The sequence below is a fragment of the Littorina saxatilis genome, linkage group LG5 (genome assembly GCF_037325665.1).
Source record: "Littorina saxatilis isolate snail1 linkage group LG5, US_GU_Lsax_2.0, whole genome shotgun sequence".
NCBI lineage: Eukaryota > Metazoa > Mollusca > Gastropoda > Littorinimorpha > Littorinidae > Littorina > Littorina saxatilis.
In genome coordinates, this window is record NC_090249.1 from 9400382 (window position 1) to 9417844 (window position 17463).

The 17463-nt window shown below is 41.7% G+C and overlaps 1 protein-coding gene across 2 annotated transcripts in view; it reads right to left on the reverse strand.

The window, feature by feature from the left end:
* Positions 1-17463, reverse strand: part of LOC138966254 (kynurenine/alpha-aminoadipate aminotransferase, mitochondrial-like) — a 119953-nt gene that overhangs the window by 53988 nt on the left and 48502 nt on the right. For both annotated transcript variants that reach the window (XM_070338394.1, XM_070338395.1), the window contains 4 exons: positions 8925-8993; positions 7450-7579; positions 6287-6361; positions 2988-3254 (listed from right to left, as the gene is read on the reverse strand). In XM_070338394.1, coding sequence (XP_070194495.1) covers positions 2988-3254; positions 6287-6361; positions 7450-7579; positions 8925-8993 — 541 coding nt within the window. The remainder of the gene's footprint in view (positions 1-2987; positions 3255-6286; positions 6362-7449; positions 7580-8924; positions 8994-17463) is intronic.

The following is a 17463-nucleotide window of genomic DNA, read 5'->3' on the forward strand; positions in this document are numbered from 1 at the left end:
GTTTGTTTTCTGAATCTGACTATTGTTATGACATGATCAGTGAATGAAGCGTTCCCGCTCACCACAGAACTCAGAATAGCTTCGTGACGTTGTTATTGCTTCAAATATAAAAGCGTTTTTAACAGCAGTAGACAATTATTTGCCTGTCTCTATAAATTATTTGTGGGCTTTCAATTGTCTTTTCAGAATGTTTCTTCTCCGTTCATCCCGGAGAAGGCGATTTTTTTTTATCGTAAGAATACGTCCCATGTTCCTTGAGAGACAATTTCAAGGGCGCGCAATATCCCCATGCTTATTTGACATTTTACATTCAACAACATTCTGGGGCAGCATGCAGCCACAGAAATGAAGACAGTGTCAAGTAATACGCAGAATATACGCTAATTGCAGACATAATGTAACTTCCACGCATACGACATTTTTGTGAAATGCGTCAACAGTAGCTCTCGCATATTGAAGATATTTTTCGAAATACTCGTCATTAAGGTGGCTTACTTCAGTTTTCAACTAATAAATGAATGCAGATTCCGGACCTAAAATTAAAGTAACGATTTTAGAAACTTCATTTTTCGAAAAAAGTTGGACCGATTTGGCGACAATTTTTGAAAACGTCCCATATAGCAAGTAATCAGAGTGTTGATTTTTGGTATGTATTTATGTTGAGAGGCTATAGGTAGAATTGAGATGGCCAGATACATTATTTTACGGAAAGAAGTGTGCCTTAAACTCCACTATTCATTTATCGCCATCGTTTTATTGACAACTTTGCCGTGTAACGCTACTCGTAGTTTACTAAAAATTCTATTAAAATGTTGGTTTACCCACTCTGTTAAAATCCACTCTGTTGAATTGTTGGTTTACCCACTCTGTTGAACTGTTGTTTACAAACTCTGTTGACTGTTGGTTACCCACTCTGTTGAACTGTTGGTTTACCCACTCTGTTAAACTGTTGGTTTACCCACTCGGTTGAACTTTTGATTTACCCACTCTGTTTAACTGTTGCTTAACCCACTCTGTTGAACTGTTTGTTTACCCACTCTGTTGAAATATTGTTTACCCACTCTGTTGAACTGTTGTTTACCCACTCTGTTTAACTGTTGGTTAACCCACTCTGTTGAACTGTTTGTTTACCCACTCTGTTGAACTATTGTTTACCCACTCTGTTGAACTGTTGTTTACCCACTCTGTTGAACTGCTGTTTTATCCATTCTGTTGAACCTTTGGTTTACCCACTCTCTTGATCTGTTGTTAACCCACTCTGTTGAACTATTGTTTACCCACTCTGTTGAACTGTTGTTTACCCACTCTGTTGAACTGCTGTTTTATCCATTCTGTTGAACCTTTGGTTTACCCACTCTCTTGATCTGTTGTTAACCCACTCTGTTGAGCTGTTGGTTTAACCACTCTGTTGAACTGTTGGTTTGCCCACTCTGTTGAGGTGTTTGCTTTCACACTCTGTTGAACTGTTCGTTTACCCACTCTGTTGAACTGTTGTTTACCCACTCTGTTGAACTGCTGTTTTATCCATTCTGTTGAACCTTTGGCTTACCCGCTCTGTTGAACTGTTGGTTTACCCACTCTGTTGAACTGTTGGTTTACCCACTCTGTTGAACTGTTGGTTTACCCACTCTGTTGAGCTGTTGGTTTACCCACTCTGTTGAACTGTTGGTTTACCCACTCTGTTGAACTGTTGGTTTACCCACTCTGTTGAGGTGTTTGTTTTCACACTCTGTTGAACTGTTGGTTTACCCACTCTGTTGAACTGTTGGTTTACCCACTCTGTTGAGCTGTTGGTTTACCCACTCCGTTGAACTGTTGTTAACCCACTCTGTTTAACTGTTAGTTAACCCACTATGTTGAACTATTTGTTTACCCACTCTGTTGAACTGTTGTTTACCCACTCTGTTGAACTCTTGGTTTACCCACTGTGTTGAACTATTGCTAACCCACTCTGTTGAACTGTTGTTTTTACACTCTGTTGAACTATTGCTAACCCACTCTGTTAAACTGTTGGTTTACCCACTCTGTTGAACTGTTGTTAGCCCACTCTGTTTAACTGTTGGTTTACCCACTCTGTTGAGCTGTTGGTTTACCCACTCTGTTGAGGTGTTTTTTCCCACTCTGTTGAACTGTTGATTTACCCACTCTGTTGAGCTGTTGGTTTACCCACTCTGTTGAGCTAGAGGTTTTCCTACTCTGTTGAGCTGTTGGTTTACCCACTCTGTTGAGCTAGAGGTTTACCCACTCTGTTAAGCTGTTGGTTTACCCACTCTGTTGAGCTGTTGGTTTACCCACTGTGTTTAACTGTTGGTTTACTTATTCCGTTGAACTGTTGTTTACCCACTCTGTTGAACTATTGGTTTACCCACTCTGTTGAACTATTGGTTTACCCACTCTGTTGAGCTGTTGGTTTACCCACTCTGTTGAGCTGTTGGTTTACCTATTCTGTTGAACTGTTGTTTACCCACTCTGTTGAACTATTGGTTTACCCACTCTGTTGAACTATTGGTTTACCCACTCTGTTGAGCTGTTGGTTTACCCACTCTGTTGAGCTGTTGGTTTACCCACTCTTTTGAGCTGTTGGTTTACCCACTCTGTTTAACTGTTGGTTTACCTATTCTGTTGAACTGTTGTTGACCCACTCTGTTAAACTATTGGTTTACCCACTCTGTTGAGCTAGAGGTTTACCCACTCTGTTGAGCTGTTGGTTTACCCACTCTGTTTAACTGTTGGTTTACCCACTCTGTTGAACTGTTGTTTACCCACTCTGTTGAACTGTGTTTACCCACTCTGTTGAACTGTTGGTTTACCCACTCTGTTGAACTGTTGGTTTACACACTCTGTTGAACTGTTGTTAACCCACTCTGTTGAACTTTTGTTAACCCACTCTGTTGAATTGCTTGTTTACCCACTCTGTTGAACTGGTGGTCTACCCAGCCGGTTCAATTGTTGATTTATGCACTCTGTTGAACTGTTGGTTTACCCACTCTGTTAAACTGCAAGAAATAGTAGGCGTCATCCTCCAGTATAATTAGGTCGTGTGACCTTGCCAATTCATACACCGCCCTTTTTCTCCCAAGTGACCATGTGACCCCTGTAGGGTTTCCGGCGGAAGTGATGGTGTAGATGATTTTGGGTGTCCGGCACCCCGGATGTAATTGATCCCAGGAGGAGAGAACTCTGTCCAGTTCTTTTGGCAGCATGCCATCCTCATCCGCTGCTACTGGATACACGTTGGCACCGATGGAGGCCGTCTGCGGAACAGGAGAACGATGTGATTTGTTGTTGATGTTGTTGTTGATTGCAAAGGATAGGAGAATAATTTAAAAAGTGTAAATGCCTTCGCATTTTTTTTTTTTTTTTTTTTTTGGTGAAAAAAATTCATTTTAATTGTATGCATATATTTTGTTGTTCTTTTTTTTTTTTTACAACACATTATACATTACATCACAGTTCACATCGCCACATACATACATACATACAACATGCATACTAAAAGAATGATATAGAAAAGAGAGAGAAATAGAGAGAGAGAGGGGGAAAGTTAAGGAGGCACTGTATAGGACTGTATAGGACTGTTTGACTACAACAACTACTAGACCCTTAAATAATATTGATTACTACAAGATTCAAGTTTACAACAGAATATATATCAAGATACTGTTAACGGATTAGGGAGGAGGAGTAGAGCCTAGTACTAGACAATTTTCATGAAACCAGGTTAGAATATGGTTGCCAGAGGCGGTCAAACTTATCTTCTGCTAATCCCCCCTTGTACTTTTCCAATAAATATCTACTTTTCAAAAATTTCAAGAATATCGGAAGCATCGGTCTTTCAGAGTTCCATTTACATTTGTAAATATAAAATTTGGCCAATAAAATAATGAAATCTAAGGCTTTATCAGTGAACATATTTTCCTGAACTCCAAACAATACCAACGCTTCCGAAAACCGGAAATTAGTAACATGATAACAACTATTATTTAACAGTTCCTGTAGTTCCTGCCAAAACCTGTTAATATGCTGGCAATGCCACATCAAATGATTAATTGTTTCTTCCTCATTGTTACATAACGAACAATTAGAAGATTCAACAATTTTTCTCAGAAATAAATAGCGGTTTGTGGGCAAAGCCCTATAAATTAACCTCAGCTGGAACCATTTTAGCTGACAATCAACTGTTGTCTTATGACATAAGGAAAGATCTTGTTCCAGCTGAGGTTATCAAAAATACCATTCCATTTTACCACACCAGCTGGGGCTGAATCTGCCGCGGCCAAACACGATTGGACACTATGGTTTCCTTCAAATATTATTTTCCATGGTTTTTGCTTTAACAATTCATAGTTTGCCTCCTGTATTACATTTATCTTTTTCTGATATGTCTTAATAGATTTGACCATTCCTGCAAATTTCAAAAAATTAACCTTCAACGTAGGAAATTTTATCTGAAAATCTACAAAATTCAATAGACTGCCATTTTCATTCAGTAAATGACCGACTTGGAAAATACCCCTTTCTGTCAAATCTTTAAAGTATACAGTGTGTTTTCCAATTACAATATTTCCATTATAAAAGATACATTCTGCATTAAACTCACTTACTTCAGTTGGTATACATTTTATGCTTAATTTCTTGAAATGTTTCAATACATCATGCCAAAAAGGATTGTGGATTGATTGCATTAAAGTGTTGGCAAACTCACCCCCTAGTTGCTGCTGTTTATCGAGCTCAGGATAAAGACAGAGCGTAAACCTGGTTAAAGGAGATTCGGCATAGAAGACTCTCTTTTCATAGCTGACAAGAAAGTACAAACATTTAACATTTTTAACCCACCCTTTTGGTAAGACTGACAAGCACATTTCTTGTTAACTTTACCTTGCTTACCATTCCATAAAAACTGAAAAAACATACCATCAAGTTCTTTCAAAAATATATCGCATGGATCTGGGATATTCATAAATAAGTACGTTAACTTAGACATTGCTAGTGTTTTTAAAACAGTAATTTTACCAAAAGGGGTAAGCTGTCGCTTACTCCACATGTTCAATACTTTTCTTATCTCTGCAATCTTTCCTGTATAATTTAGATGGACAATATTTCCTGTATCCACAGAGAAAACTACCCCCAAATATCTAAATGTCCCTGGGTCCCAGCAAAAATTCATGTCACGCAAGTACCGTATCTGGCTGTTCCTCCTACTCCCAATCCATATGCCTTCGCATGTTAATGAAAAAGATAGCAAAGGGTAAGAGATAAACAGGAAAGAAGGAACAGAAGATGCGATAGACCAATATCAGACGGACGGACAACCATCCAGACCCAGGTCCAGTGAGACAAACACAAGAATGCACACGCAAAAGAAGAAAAAAACTAGAAAAAAACAACAACTTGTGCAAAAAACGTGTGAAACTTGCAAAGATTCTCGTGCACACACACACACACACACACACACACACTCACACACACACACACGCACACACACACACACACACACGCACATACACACAGAGTGAGAGACAGGTAGAGTGAGAGACAGGTAGAGTGAGAGGCAGGTACAGTGAGAGACAGGTAGAGAGAGAGACAGGTAGAGTGAGAGACAGGTAGAGTGAGAGACAGGTAGAGTGAGAGACAGGTAGAGAGAGAGACAGGTAGAGTGAGAGACAGGTAGAGAGAGAGACAGGTAGAGTGAGAGACAGGTAGAGAGAGAGACAGGTAGAGTGAGAGACAGGTAGAGAGAGAGACAGGTAGAGAGAGAGACAGGTAGAGAGAGAGACAGAGAGAGAGACAGAGAGAGAGACAGAGAGAGAGAGACAGAGGGAGCTAGGCAGAGAGATGTAGACATAGAGAGAGAGAGAGAGAGAGAGACAAAGAGAGAGAGAGAGAGAGAAAGAGAGCGAGAGAGACAAAGAGAGAGAGAGAGAGAGAGAGACAAAGAGAGAGAGAGAGAAAGAGAGAGAGAGAGAGAGAGAGAGAGAGAGAGAGAATTGAATTGAATTGAATTGAATTGAATTGAAATTTATTTTACGAGGGTGACAGAATAAGCAATGTATACATGCTTCTTTTCATCCGGCCCTCGCCCATTGAGGGGTAACAAACAAGAAGAAATAAAAGATAAGTTTAACAATAGTACAAATGACATATTTACCATAATTAACATGTCAAGCAACCAATAAGACATTTTAAGATGCATTAGGATTCTTTAGCAATGCTTGAAAATTATATATAACAGAGAGAGAGAGAGAGAGAGAGAGAGAGAGAGAGGGACAGAGAGATGCCGTTTAACCATGGAGAGAGCAGTGGGATAGGTGGCCTCTTCAGTCAATGCCCAGTCTCCTTCGTTCAGCAAGATGTTAAAGGCCTGTGTGTGGAACAGACAAGCCTTGCTGATTATAATTACACTCTTGTCATGGGACAGACAGACAGACAGACAGACAGACAGACAGACAGACAAACAAACCAACAGCCAGCCAGCCACATAAGACATCACGGTGAACTGGTAATAATATAATACGAGGCGATAAATACTTAGCATGTCAACTTTACTTGACACAGTCAGACACTTCATACTGTACTGGGAAAAGTGTGATGTGGTAAATACTGGGCATGTCAACTTTACTTGACACAGACACTTCATACTGTACTGGGAAAAGTGTGATGTGGTAAATACTGGGCATGTCAACTTTACTTGACACAGACACTTCATACTGTACTGGGAAAAGTGTGATGTGGTAAATACTGGGCATGTCAACTTTACTTGACACAGTCAGACACGTCATACTGTTTTGGTAAAAGTGTGATGAATACTGGGCATGTCAACTTTACTTGACACAGTCAGACACTTCATACTGTACTGGGAAAAGTGTGATGTGGTAAATACTGGGCATGTCAACTTTACTTGACAGTCAGACACTTCATACTGTACTGGGAAAAGTGTGATGTGGTAAATACTGGGCATGTCAACTTTACTTGACACAGTCAGACACTTCATACTGTACTGGTAAAAGTGTGATGTGGTAAATACTGGGCATGTCAACCTTTCTAGACACAGTCAGACACTTCACGCTGCACTGCTTTATAGAGTGTCGTTTCTTTGCTTTGACGTCAAAGATTACACGAGGCTTTAAAAGAGATCGATGTTCCATAAGAAGCGTCTTCAATTTCGACGCCTCGACTCAAGGATATTTGGAGCTGAAGGCACGCAAGTACAGTATGTAGGATAAACAGAATACTATATGGCTTGCTTTGTCGTACAATATTTACATTCGTTGCTTTTTCAAATATTAAAAAGCTCGTTTTTGCTCGCAGTTCAATATCTAAAAAAGCAATTCATGTAAATTTGGTACGACACGGCAAGCCATGTAGTATTAATATAGACATATGGACAGTTAGATAACAGACAGGTAGGATGACATACAGACAGACAAACAGACACACAGACAGACCGACCATGTTGATTCCGTCGTTCGCCCCTTGGGTCATCACAAGATCAAACTGACCCGTATGTTGGGAGTCACACGTGGGAGGTGAGTGAAGTCTGCGCTGTAGGTCAATCAGACACTGCCTGAGGTCCGGGTAGCTGGAGACACAGCGAGACACATGACGGTGTACTGTGAAAGTGTGATGTGCTATGTACTGGGCGTGTCAACCTTACAAGACACAGAATACATTTCAGTGAAATGGTGATAGTGTGATGTGCTATGTACTTGTCAAGTGAAATGTACCAGACACAGAAGACATTACAGTGGTCTGGTGATAGTGTTATGTGATATTTACTGGGCATGTCAACCGTACCAGACACAGAGGACGTAATGGTGTACTCTTTGCTCGTGATAATAAGATGTGCTATATACTGGGCATGTCAACCGTACCAGACAGAAAGAACATAACAGAGTGTAGTGATGATAGTGTGATGTGCTACATACTGGGCATGTCAACCCTACCAGACAGAAAGAACATAACAATGTAGGGGTGATAGTGTGATGTGCTATATATTGGGCATGTCAACCGTACCAAAAAGAGAAAGAACATAACAGTGTAGTGGTGATATTGTGATGTGCTATATACTGGGCATGTCAACACTACCAGACAGAAAGAACATAACAGTGTAGTGGTGATAGTGTGATGTGCTATATACTGGGCATGTCAACCCTACCAGACAGAAAGAACATAACAGTGTAGTGGTGATAGTGCGATGTGCTATATACTGGGCATGTAAACCCTACCAGACAGAAAGAACATAACAGTGTAGTGGTGATAGTGTAATGTGCTATACTGGGCATGTCAACCGTGCCAGACAGAAATAACATAACAGTGTAGTGGTAATAGTGTGATGTGCTATATACTGGGCATGTCAACCCTACCAGACAGAAAGAACATAACAGTGTAGTGGTGAAATTGTGATGTGCTATATACTGGGCATGTCAACCGTACCAGACAGAGAAAGAACATGATAACAGTGTAGTGGTGATATTGTGATGTGCTATATACTGGGCATGTCAACCGTGCCAGACAGAAAGAACATAACAGTGTGATGGTGATAGTATAATGTGCTATACTGGGCATGTCAACCGTACCAGACAGAAAAATAATAAGTGTAGTGGTGATAGTGCGATGTGCTATACTGGGCATGTCAACCCTACCACTGAGACAGAAAGAACATAACAATGTAGTGGTGATAGTACGATGTGCTATATACTGGGCATGTCAACCCTACCAGACAGAAAGAACATAACAGTGTAGTGGTGATAGTGTGATGTATACCGCTAGGCATCAGCCACCTAGGCATCAGCCACAAAGGACACCACGGTGTACTGTTGAGAGTATGATGTCGAAGAGAATTATAAAATAATTCAATTATTATGTCCGAAGTCTTCAGCACTGAGCATGTTGAGTCTTAGTACCAGGCTACATTGGACTCGTACCCTTCAGACATTCCATACTGCAAGTGTTTCCTCATCAGTCGCTCGTCCACATGCAGTACAGAACCATCCCTGAAACAGAAGAATGTTTTAACCAGAAGTTGTATTGAACGTGTTAGCATAATTATTGTCACTACCTGGGACTGAGTGGAAAATTCACCGTGAAGGAAAGAGCGGACCATCTGGCTGAGAATGTGTGGGCAAGAGTGGACCGTGTACTTGGGAGTGTGCAGGCACACACACACACACACACACACACACACACATATACGCGCGCGCTCGTGCGTATATATAGGCAGACAAAACTAATTCTCCGCCCTCGTTGAAACTTTCTGTCAATATTTGACTGAATGTAAAAAGTATTATCAGTTTGAAAGGCACACTCCTTGTCGTGAAAACAGTTCGACTCGCTGTCTCAGATATGGCCAGGCTGTTTACATGGTTAATAAAGCAGTCCCCCTATCAAAAACATGCATCAACGCACCAGAAATTGAAATAAAAAAGGTTATTGCTGGAATATTCTCAATATTCTCAAGACACTTTGATAAATGCCCAGTTAAGGTGGAAGTTAAAGTCAACGAATACCTACGAAAGTCACAGTTTTCAATTGCATCGTTTGTCTTCGTTTTTTGACCAGTACTCTTGATGTTGGTACTGTTGTGTTCCTAATGCCTGTCTTACACTGTGCCGAATATCCTTGTAAATATAAATGTAACCGAGTGCCAATTTACTTTACTCTTTCTTACCGAGCTCAAACACTCAAGCAAACGACACAAGTTATATTACCAGGTTCTTTTATTCCATACGATGAAATGGGGAATGTGTGGGATAACGGGGGTTTACTTTCAAATACAAAACTTTCAATGAATTACTATAGGACTAAACAACTCCAAAAAAAAAACAACGCTCTCAACTCTTCACTCTAAAACTACATTCTAAATTCTCCCTCTAAAGCTACCCTTTAAAAACACACTAAATCCTTTCCCCAAACTACACTCTACTCTAAATCCTCACTCTCAACTTTAATCCAAAAAACCACAATGAGACTCTAATCTAAAACAAACGAAATCTAAAAAAACAACCTAAAAACAATTCTTCAAAAAAAAACCCAGATCTACAAAAACTCTAACAAAACCTGACCAAAATCCCTCCACTAAAACTAACTGCTCTTCACTAACAAAACCTAGTCTACGAAAACAAATCTACGCCCCACTAAAAAAGAAAAGACCTGAATCTAACTACACCCCTCTAGAAAGAAAGACCTGAATCTAACTACACCCCTCTAAAAAAGAAAAGACCCTCTAGAAAGAAAAGACCCCTCTAGAAAGAAAAGACCTGTCTAAAAAGAACCCCGTCGCACGCTCCACCATCCTGCAAACCACAGAATGCACGCCGTAAGCATACGTAAACAAATCAACAATTTCAACTACCACAAGCTAACTCGTTGAACAACAAAACACATCATTCCTACCAAATAACATGCCTACAATACCGTTCTCTCAAACAACGGTTTTCTAAAGCATTCAACAACAAAAGTCTTCCCAAACATTCCAACTCACAAAACAATCTACTTGAACATTCAAATAAATCCTTTCCCCAAGCAGCATACTATTCTTCTCACTGCTTACCCATTTACAGAAAGAAAATTGTATTAACCTACCTACCAGCAAAAGAATTCTCACATCCCGAAAAGATTGCAGCCCGTGACAGACATGTCACACAACGGCATCAAAAACACGCCGCACAAAACACACGCTGTCTTCACTCCAAGACCCCAAGCAAAAAGACAGTTTTAGCGGTCACATCCTGCGCGCCGTGTCACAAGGTTAATACATCTTCGACTCGAGGGGTGTCGGGCAGCCCCACTTTCTTTAGTTAGTGTCTAACGTCACCTTCAACTATTCAAATTTACATCGCGGCGGAGGGAAAAAGGGAGATGGAATAAAGCCACCTGTCAATTGTTTCCCGTTCACAAAAACATTAATCACAAAATTTACTCCAGAGGCTTGTACCAAAAAAGCGATCGTTTTACCTATGCAAATTTTAGAATCGGCTATTCCGCGAGACCAATTCAATAGAAATGAAACTCAGTCTCGGAAACCTTAATGGATCCCTGATAGTACAGGTTTGAATCCTTAATAGCACAGAGGTACCACGAGTTCACACGGATGCACAAAAGTGCATGTGTACCGTAACTGTCGTTCCCAAGCTCACATCCTCCCCAACTTAGACTGTCGTCTCCTGGCGACATGCCAGAATCAGAAAAATTCAAAAAAATATTTAACCTCCCAAGAACATAATATTCTCCATCCTCAAATCATTTCAAAAACTTTCACACAAAAACAACCATCAACTGACTATAACAATATTTCTCTAAAACTAATAGGTTCTGAAATACAAATTTCACATAATCCTTCCAGTGCCAATAATCCTATCTCCTGTCGACATCCAACTCACACAAGTTGACAAAAAATCACAACTCATCTTTAACAGAGGCAGTTCCATGGTTCACTTTACAAAGAATTATGTTCACCACTTGCCAGATAACCAATAATGATAATCTTTACGACTTATCAAATATTTTATCTCTCTTGAGCATACATCAGAACAAAATGTTGACAATCTTTACGATTTATCAAAGCATCTGATCTCTCTTGAGCATACATCAGAACAAAATACTGACAACCTTTACGATTTATCAATGCATGTCCCCTCTTTGTATCCCAACTGTACTTGGCAACACAATCTTCTAATCAACTAACAAAATGACCACTTGCCAAGGCAATGAAAAAACTGGAAGTCCTTAAAACTCACCCAGAATATCAAACCTTTAGTTAAAAATCAGCAATAACCTAATGTCACTCATCACAATTAAACCATTCAACAGGAGTATTCATAGGCAACCATACAATCCTTCAGAATCTATTTCAAAAATCCACTAATATTAATTCTAATAAACAAAACCAGTATACACACTGTCTTCGAACAAAGACATCAGTCAGTGCTAGAACTCAAAAATTCTAAAAAATACCACCAAGAAAAATAGAAAGTGAGAACAGAGGAGACAGTAAAAGCGAGAGCGGAGAATACAGTAAAGACAAACCAAATAATAGCAGAGAGCAAAAAGGTAGAAAAAGGTTATCTAATCCCTTACAGGTAGCATACTTTGCTCCTGAGGCGTACGAGGCTGGAGACGCCATTCACAAACAAATTAAAATATGTGTGCGTAGACTATCGGCTAGAGACAACATAAAACCTGTCAAATACCACCACCAACTAGGCGTCCTTGTGGTAAATGATACAAGTTTGAATGCGTCCCAGCACCCTGTCTACAGCATATCAAATTTAATATAATATATATCCTTCTCTTCTTCACCATCACTCTCCTTCCTTCCTTCACTATCATTCCTTCCTTCACAATCCTTCCTTCCTTCACAATCCTTCCCTATCCTTCCTTCCTTCACAATCCTTCCCTCCTTCCTTCACTATCTTTCCTTTTCCCTTCCAATATGTTCGATATGTTTGATATGTCGGTATTTCAACATGAAAATGTTGTTCACCATGTTTCGATCCTTGAAACAAATTAACCGGCAAGCGCAATACTCACGCCCCAAGCACACGGCTTGCAACAAAACCACACTAACACCCATACATACAACCACAAGTGTTAGTAATCACATCACATCACCATGTAGCATAATCAAACATACTACACATGTCCGTCATAATATCAAATCAACACAACATAATCGAACACACTTTTCCAGGGATGGTCCACTCCCCAACTCTGTCTCTTTGCACGGTGTGCAAACAGTCTTTCACAAACGTCCGAAGAAATGTTAATCACTGTAATCCTTTCTTCCAGGATTAACAAACTAAAAGGCAATGTTGACTACAAAGCCGCATCCGTCAACGTCACGCCCGGACTCCCTCCAACTTCTCACACGCCTGTCTCCTCAACACCAGCCCGCGTCCGGACTGCATGCCTGCCATCCTCTCCCTGTGCGACGGGGTCCCCTAACCTACACTAATCCTATAGCCCTAACAGTAACACCCCCTACCCACCCTTGCTCCGCAGCGCCAAATGTAACCGAGTGCCAATTTACTTTACTCTTTCTTACCGAGCTCAAACACTCAAGCAAACGACACAAGTTATATTACCAGGTTCTTTTATTCCATACGATGAAATGGGGAATGTGTGGGATAACGGGGGTTTACTTTCAAATACAAAACTTTCAATGTATTACTATAGGACTAAACAACTCCAAAAGAAAACAACGCTCTCAACTCTTCACTCTAAAACTACATTCTAAATTCTCCCTCTAAAGCTACCCTTTAAAAACACACTAAATCCTTTCCCCAAACTACATTCTACTCTAAATCCTCACTCTCAACTTTAATCCAAAAAACCACAATGAGACTCTAATCTAAAACAAACGAAATCTAAAAAAACAACCTAAAAACAATTCTTCAAAAAAAACCCAGATCTACAAAAACTCTAACAAAACCTGACCAAAATCCCTCCACTAAAACTAACTGCTCTTCACTAACAAAACCTAGTCTACGAAAACAAATCTACGCCCCACTAAAAAAGAAAAGACCTGAATCTAACTACACCCCTCTAGAAAGAAAGACCTGAATCTAACTACACCCCTCTAAAAAAGAAAAGACCCTCTAGAAAGAAAAGACCCCTCTAGAAAGAAAAGACCTGTCTAAAAAGAACCCCGTCGCACGCTCCACCATCCTGCAAACCACAGAATGCACGCCGTAAGCATACGTAAACAAATCAACAATTTCAACTACCACAAGCTAACTCGTTGAACAACAAAACACATCATTCCTACCAAATAACATGCCTACAATACCGTTCTCTCAAACAACGGTTTTCTAAAGCATTCAACAACAAAAGTCTTCCCAGACATTCCAACTCACAAAACAATCTACTTGAACATTCAAATAAATCCTTTCCCCAAGCAGCATACTATTCTTCTCACTGCTTACCCATTTACAGAAAGAAAATTGTATTAACCTACCTACCAGCAAAAGAATTCTCACATCCCGAAAAGATTGCAGCCCGTGACAGACATGTCACACAACGGCATCAAAAACACGCCGCACAAAACACACGCTGTCTTCACTCCAAGACCCCAAGCAAAAAGACAGTTTTAGCGGTCACATCCTGCGCGCCGGTGTCACAAGGTTAATACATCTTATTTTAACGCTGATGTTTTGACAAATAAAAGAGATGAACTTTTAACACTGATTTATAGCAAGGACCCCGACATCATTGCAGTCACAGAAGTACGGCCAAAAAATTCTAAAACAGAAGTACAAGCCTCTGAAATCTCAATGCCAGGATTCGACCTGTTTACCAACATAGATAAAACCACGGGGAGGGGAGTTGCACTGTACACCAAAACCACACTTGGAGCCTTGGAGGTCAGCACGTCTGTGGACGATATCCAAGAAGTCATACAGGCCAGAGTGAGACTCAAGAATCACGACACACTGCTTATCTCCTGCGTATACCGCTCACCAAACAGCTCACCTGACAATGACAAAATACTGAGAGAGTACTTCCAGAAAACAGCAGCAAGCAAGTACTCGCACATCCTTGTGATGGGCGATTTCAACCACCCAGCAGTGACCTGGGCAGACGGAGGGGGGAAGTCATCAGCAGGCGCGCAGCACCCGGACTCTCTTTTCCTGGAAAGCGTCCAAGACAGCTTCATGCACCAGCACGTATTGCAGCCAAAGCACTACAGGGGGGATCAGAGGGCAAACTTTTTGGACCTGGTCTTCACAAACGAGGAAGGCATGGTGGGGGATGTCAGGCTCGAAGCACCAATAGGGAAAAGTCACCATGCATGCATCGATTTCCACCTACGCTGCTACACGGAGAAGAAACCAAACAACAAGGTGCGATACTGCTACGACAAAGGGGATTATGAATCCATCAGAGCAAAGCTGAAGGCCACAGACTGGGAGGAGATGAAAGGAAAGAAAAACGTGGAAGAATTTTGGCAGACCCTAAAGGCCCATGTACAGGAAGCCATTGAAGAACACATACCGAAGAAAACGACAAAGGAAAACGGCCCGAAAGGACAGAAACCTAGAAAACCACTATGGATGAACCCACATCTGATGACCAAGGTCAAGAAAAAGCGCCAGGCGTTCAGAAGATACCTGGAAACACAAGAGGGGAAGGACTATCAAGAGTTTGCAAAATGCAGAAACCAGGCTAAGTGGGAAGTCAGGAAGGCAAAGAGAGAATTCGAAAAGCTGATAGCGCAACAGGCAAGAACCAACCCCAAAGCCTTCTACGCATACGCCAACTCAAAGCTAAAAACCAAAGCAGGAGTGGCCGACCTCAAGAGGGAGGATGGAACATATACAGAAAGCGACGCAGAAAAGGCTGAAGTCCTCAACAATTTCTTCGCCAGTGTCTTCACAAAAGAAGATTTGACCCAGTTACCAAGCTTTGACAGGAGAGAGGGGTTGGGGATATTGGAGAACCGAGAAAATGGTACAAGAGCAGTTTAAAAAACTGAAAGCTACCAAGTCCCCAGGGCCAGATGGGATGCACCCTCGAGTGCTAAAAGAAGCGCAGGAGGAGCTGCTTAGACCATTCACAATCCTCTTCAACCAGTCCATGGCAGACGGCAAGATTCCTGCCGATTGGAAGATAGCCCAAGTCAGCCCCATTTTCAAGAAAGGGAGCAAGTCACAGGCAGGAAACTACAGGCCGGTGAGCCTAACGTCAATACCATGCAAGATGATGGAGGGCATCATCAGAACAGCACTACTGGAACACATGGAGCCAGCCTTCACTGACTGCCAGCACGGCTTTTTGAGCGGCCGCTCATGTATGACACAGCTATTGGACACTATCAACATCTGGACGAGTCTCCTGGATGAGGGCAATGCAGTGGACGCGGTCTACTTGGATTTTGCCAAGGCTTTTGACAGCGTTCCCCACCAGCGGCTTCTCTTGAAATTGGAGAAATACGGCGTCCAGGGCAGCGTACATAGCTGGGTCACTGACTTTTTGAGCGAAAGACAGCAACGAGTGACTCTGAATGGCGCATCATCAGGTTGGACCACAGTCTCCAGCGGTATTCCCCAGGGGAGTGTCCTCGGTCCGATCCTCTTCGTCTGCTACGTGAACGATATGCCTGATGCAGTGGAGGGCCTACTCCGGATTTTTGCCGACGATACCAAGGTCTTCTCCACAGCAAACGACCAGAATGACTGTCAGGGACTTCAGAGGGACCTAACAGCTCTACAACAGTGGGCCAACGACTGGCAGTTACGTTTCAACGCTGGGAAGTGCAAGGTCATGCACCTGGGCAAAAAGAACGAAGAACATGATTACCACATGCAGGATGGAGCTAACCAGACGACCCTCGAAGCAACGACATGTGAAAAGGACCTTGGCGTGCATGTTGACCCTACATTGAAATTCTCACAGCACATCAGGAAGACGACAAACAAAGCAAACAGCATCCTTGGAATGATAAGGAGAACCTTTGACTACATGGACAAAAGCATGATGAACCAACTCTTCAAAGGCCTGATCAGACCCATACTGGAATACGGCAATATCATCTGGTCGCCCTCCCTGAAGAAAGACGCCATGCTCATCGAGAGCATTCAAAGAAGAGCCACAAAAATGGTCCCTGAACTCAAGGAGAAGGAGTACGAAGACCGCCTGAGGGCCCTGAACCTCCCAAGCCTGACATATAGAAGACTGAGAGGGGACCTCATTGAGGCGTACAAACTGACCCACGGAATGTACAATGTGGACAGTGAAACTCTGCTCCCAAAGTGCAAGAACGACCGAACAAGAGGCCACAAATACAAGCTGGAAAAAAGAGCATCCCGCCTGGATATCAGGAAAAACTTTTTTGGGCTGAGAGTAGTCGGAAACTGGAACAGCTTACCAGAGTATGTAGTCAACGCCCCGTCCGTGAACAGTTTCAAAGGAAGGCTTGATGGAAACCTGAGAGAGCACCAATATAGTATCGAATTCCCGCTGACTACCTCCAGTCAAGACACCCAAGAAGTGGGTGGAACGAATACCCAAGAGCTGCGACACAAAGACCCACTATAGGCCCTTGGCCTCGGATGGAAAAACAAGTGTATGCAAGTGTAAGTGTAAGTGTATCTTCGACTCGAGGGGTGTCGGGCAGCCCCACTTTCTTTAGTTAGTGTCTAACGTCACTTTCAACTATTCAAATTTACATCGCGGCGGAGGGAAAAAGGGAGATGGAATAAAGCCACCTGTCAATTGTTTCCCGTTCACAAAAACATTAATCACAAAATTTACTCCAGAGGCTTGTACCAAAAAAGCGATCGTTTTACCTATATAAATTTTAGAATCGGCTATTCCGCGAGACCAATTCAATAGAAATGAAACTCAGTCTCGGAAACCTTAATGGATCCCCGATAGTACAGGTTTGAATCCTTAATAGCACAGAGGTACCACGAGTTCACACGGATGCACAAAAGTGCATGTGTACCGTAACTGTCGTTCCCAAGC